At 50.4% G+C, this 4,020-nt stretch overlaps 1 protein-coding gene across 1 annotated transcript in view; it reads right to left on the reverse strand.

The window, feature by feature from the left end:
* LOC103277220 (interferon-induced GTP-binding protein Mx1-like) overlaps positions 1-3,417 on the reverse strand; it is a 55,196-nt gene extending 51,779 nt beyond the window's left edge. The window contains 3 exon segments of the mRNA XM_021707336.1: positions 774-960; positions 1,048-1,240; positions 3,376-3,417. Coding sequence (XP_021563011.1) covers positions 774-960; positions 1,048-1,240; positions 3,376-3,417 — 422 coding nt within the window.
* Between the last annotated feature and the right edge of the window lie 603 nt (positions 3,418-4,020).

The following is a 4,020-nucleotide window of genomic DNA, read 5'->3' on the forward strand; positions in this document are numbered from 1 at the left end:
CCTTCCAAGTAGCCAGAACTACAGGCGCATGCTACCACACCCGGCTAATTTTTTGATTTATTGTAGAAATGAGGTCTCGCCAAGTTGCTCAGGCTGTTCTCAAACCCGTGGACTCAGGCAATTCCCTCACCTCAGCCTCCCAAGTGCTGGGATTAATGGGGATCTCATCTTGTACTTGTTCTGCACCTGGGAAGATAAGCTTGTGATGCACATTGTGGGTGAGATTTAGCAGAACTCAGTTTTAGGAGTTAAACTTAGGCTGCAGATCTAAGATTACAACTGGCATATGCTTGGATATATATCCTGAAAGGATTAGAGGCCAAGGAATTTCCTGGTGAGCCCTTTGAAGACGGCAACCCATGTGAAGAGGCATGAGGTCTTTTCTTCTGTGGAAACCTGGCTTATGTACAATGCTGTGACACCGAAGTGTGGAATTACAGTCATCTGTTTGGGAAGAGAATGGCAGTGTTGCATAACTCGGTTCCCAGGCTGAATTCTCCCCTTCACATAGGAGTCCTGAGATTGTCTTTTCTTTTACACATTATTTTCCCCCGGGCCTAGTAGACTTGCTTCCTGAAGCCTCCCCTGACTGACTGAAGGTCACTGAATGGTGAATCAGGAAGGCTGGTTCCGGTCCTGCAGACTTGGGCCTCATGTGACTCTGAGCCACTCTTCTTCCCGCTCCCAAACTCTATCGCGAATTTCCCAGTAAACTCAGTTTCAGTTTCATTTCTACTCCATGGAACCCAGAAAGGAAAGTCAAGCTATCTGACGCCAAATTCCAGAATTCAGGCGGCAGGGGAGCAGGGGCCGGTGCTCGAAGGAGGGACGGCACCGGGAGGAGAGGGAGATGCAGGTTGGAAGGGAGGGTAGCAGGGGTTATGCTGAGAGGCGGGGGCTGTGGCGCGGAAGGAGGGAGTGATGCCAAAAGGAGAGGGCGGTGCTGTGAGGAGGGGAGGGCTAGGAGGGGTTGGACCGTGAGGAGGGGGCGGTGCCAGGAAGAGGAGCGAGCCGAAAGGAGGGGAGGGCGTCAGGAACAACCCCTACCCGTGTCGCACTCTAGGGCCGCGTCGCCACCAATCTGGATACGGTTGTGCTGCTTCTCGGGCGGTTCGCGAACTGCCGAGCATCCAAAACCTCCTCCCGGGCAATCCGCCCACGCTGACGCCTCCAGGCCCACCTCCACCCGGTCCGGCCTTGGGCGCAAGTCCAGTATCTTTGCCAGGTTTTGTTTTCTCTTCTGTGTAACGTAGGCCCGTGCTTCTCGAAGAGTGGTCCCAAGACCCGTGGCGTCAGCTCCGCCCCCCCCCCAGCATGTTAGAATTGTAGGGGCCACCTCCAGACTACTGTATGAGAACCTTCATTTTTAAGGGGCTCCATCAGTCGATCCTTTTGGAACTGAGCACGAGAAGGCTGTCGTTTGACCAGGTTGCTTCAGGTCCTCGAGGTCAAGGCCAGTACTTCGCCTTCTTTTCTGTTTGGGGTCCATCAGTGAGCCCTACCAGGAGGGGACAGATGCTGAAATCCTGCAATGCTGGGAGAGCTTTGGGGATCAATGCGGAGCAGAGCTAGGAGACTGCAGGACCTGGGCCGTGCTTTCCTGTACACATGGCCCACCCACCGAAGGAAATTAAAATATTTACCCCAAAACATGTGTCTGACATTTTTAGAGATGGCTACTCAGAGTCAGTGCACAGCAAGTAGCTTTGCAAAGCTGTTTGCAGAGAAGTGGGAGGGAGGGGGACATTGGGGAGGGATTTGCATCTGTAAGGAATCTGTATTGATACAGCCAGACCTCCTCTGAGGCCCTCCCTTGACTGGATCTAGGAGAGATAAACTGAGGGTCTGACACCCCTCTCCCTCCTCTCCTTCCCTTGGAGCAGGAAGGGAGCTGGTAGCAATTAAAGGTATTTCTTTTGAAAGTCAAGTGGCAAGCTCTAAAGACCCACCAGGCCAGTTTTGTTTGAAAAAGGCCAAGTGGCTAGAGACTGAAGGCTCTCGTGGAAATGCAAAAGAAAGAGTACCTAATTCACAACCGTTCTCCTTATCAGTTTACAACCCCTGCTCGCTTCCTGGAGACCATTTGTTCTTTGAAAGACCTGATTTTTGTGAACACAACCTTGTAAATTGCAAAGAGAATGTGTAATCGGGCAACACGACTCCCTCCCTTACCTAAACAAAGGCATAAGACCCCACTTCTCCCATTCTGGGAGGTTGGCCTGGAAGCATTAGCCTGTCGAGCCCACCGGCATAATAAAGTTGCCACTTCCTATAATAGTCTTAGCGTCACGGCCTCTCTATTTTCCCGATACACTCTCTTCTCCCCTCCTTTCACATTCCTTTTCCTCAAACAATTTTTTTTTGAGTTGGAGTCTCACTCTGTCGCCCAGACTGGAGGGCAGTGGCCGCTCCCAGTCACTGCAGCCTCGACCTGCTGGGCTCTGGCGATCCTTCCTCCTCAGCCTTCCAAGTAGCTGGAACTACAGGCGCGTGCTACCACGCTCGGCTAATTTTTGATTTATTGCAGAGATAAGGTCTCACCAAGTTGCCCAGGTGGGTCTTGAGTCCGTGAGCTCAGGCAATCCACTCACCTCAGCCTCCCAAAGCGCGGGATTACAGGCTGAGCCACCGAGCCAGGCCTTCTCAAACATTTATTGGGCACCCTGCTAGGTTCTATGCTGGAGGCTTGGGCCATGCAAATAAATAAGACAAAACCACTGCTTATAAGGAGACAGGTAGGGGGCGCTGGTGAGTAAACAAAGGATAAGCTCAAGGCACTAGCAGCTATGTGCTGCTCGGGAAGCTCAATCCAGGAGCACTGGGCACCCAGGAGAGGGCTTTGGGGTGGTGCTGGGGTAGACGAGAGGAAAGTGTTCAGGAAGGATTCATGGACAAGGTGGTCAAAGCTCATTTTCTGATACAAAGGAGAAATGGTGAAAGTATTGCCCACTAATACTTTCCTTGAGTTGGGCTCTCAGCAACTCAGGAGGCTGAGGCAGGAGGATCTCTTGTGACCAGGAGTTTGAGACTGGCCTGGGCAACATAGTGAGACCCTGCCTGTATGAAAAAATATAAAACTAGCCAAGCATGGTGGTGTGCATCTGTAGTCTCAGCTACTTGGGAAGCTGAGGATGGAGGATCGCTTGAGCCCAGGAATTAGAGGCCGCAGTAAGTTATAATAGTGCACTGTACTCCAGCCTGAGCTACAGACAGCGACTCTGTCTCTAAAAAAATAATAAAAACAGCAAACAAGCAAAACATTCCTTGATGCCTGTTTGTGTCACAAACCTGAGACTAGCCAAGACCTGCAAAACTCAGCTTTGTTCTATAGATTTATGTACTCACAGTGCCACGTGCATGCTAGGCACTTAGTACATGCTTGGGGGTGCTTAGGTGAGCTCCAGTGTGGAGGCTCATGGTTATGAGAGACTCTCTCAGCCAAGGGCCGGGCCCTGTCCCCCAGGGCAGTCTTCCCCATTCAAGAGACCCAGAACTGATATTTCTGATGGTGGCCTTCCCTTCTTTATTCTCACTCCTGAAACATATGTCTACAAGTGCCAGCTATCTCTCATCATAGAAGCCAGTGCAAGAAGTATTTGGGGCTGGGCCTCTGTGGTTCTTCTCTAGACTCTCTGAGCAGGGAGGGAGATTTATGGGTAAGTATGCTACTTCAGATAATTCCCAAGTACTAAAAATGAGTGAGTGTCCATGAAGCTTATCCTATAGAAACTGGGCAACCCACCCAGTTCCCAACCAGCCACAATAAGAGGTTCTGTAGGTACAGGTAGCTGGGCAGCCTTTCTCCATTGTTCTTAAGAAAAGAAAATAATTTTATCTGAGGCATGCCTGTCCTTTTAATTATCAGGCCCAGAGAGACATTAAAGAGAGACAGCAATTGCATCTTATTCCCAGCTTTGAGCTTGTATTCATCTCTTAAAACTGCTTGTTACTGCCACAAGTAGCTATGAATTAACCTAATAATGCCACACTGGATGCTGTAACCCACACCCAATAGCTTGA

This window comes from Carlito syrichta, unplaced genomic scaffold (genome assembly GCF_000164805.1).
Source record: "Carlito syrichta isolate Samal-C Ts95f unplaced genomic scaffold, Tarsius_syrichta-2.0.1 Scaffold316532, whole genome shotgun sequence".
NCBI classification, from domain to species: Eukaryota; Metazoa; Chordata; class Mammalia; order Primates; family Tarsiidae; genus Carlito; species Carlito syrichta.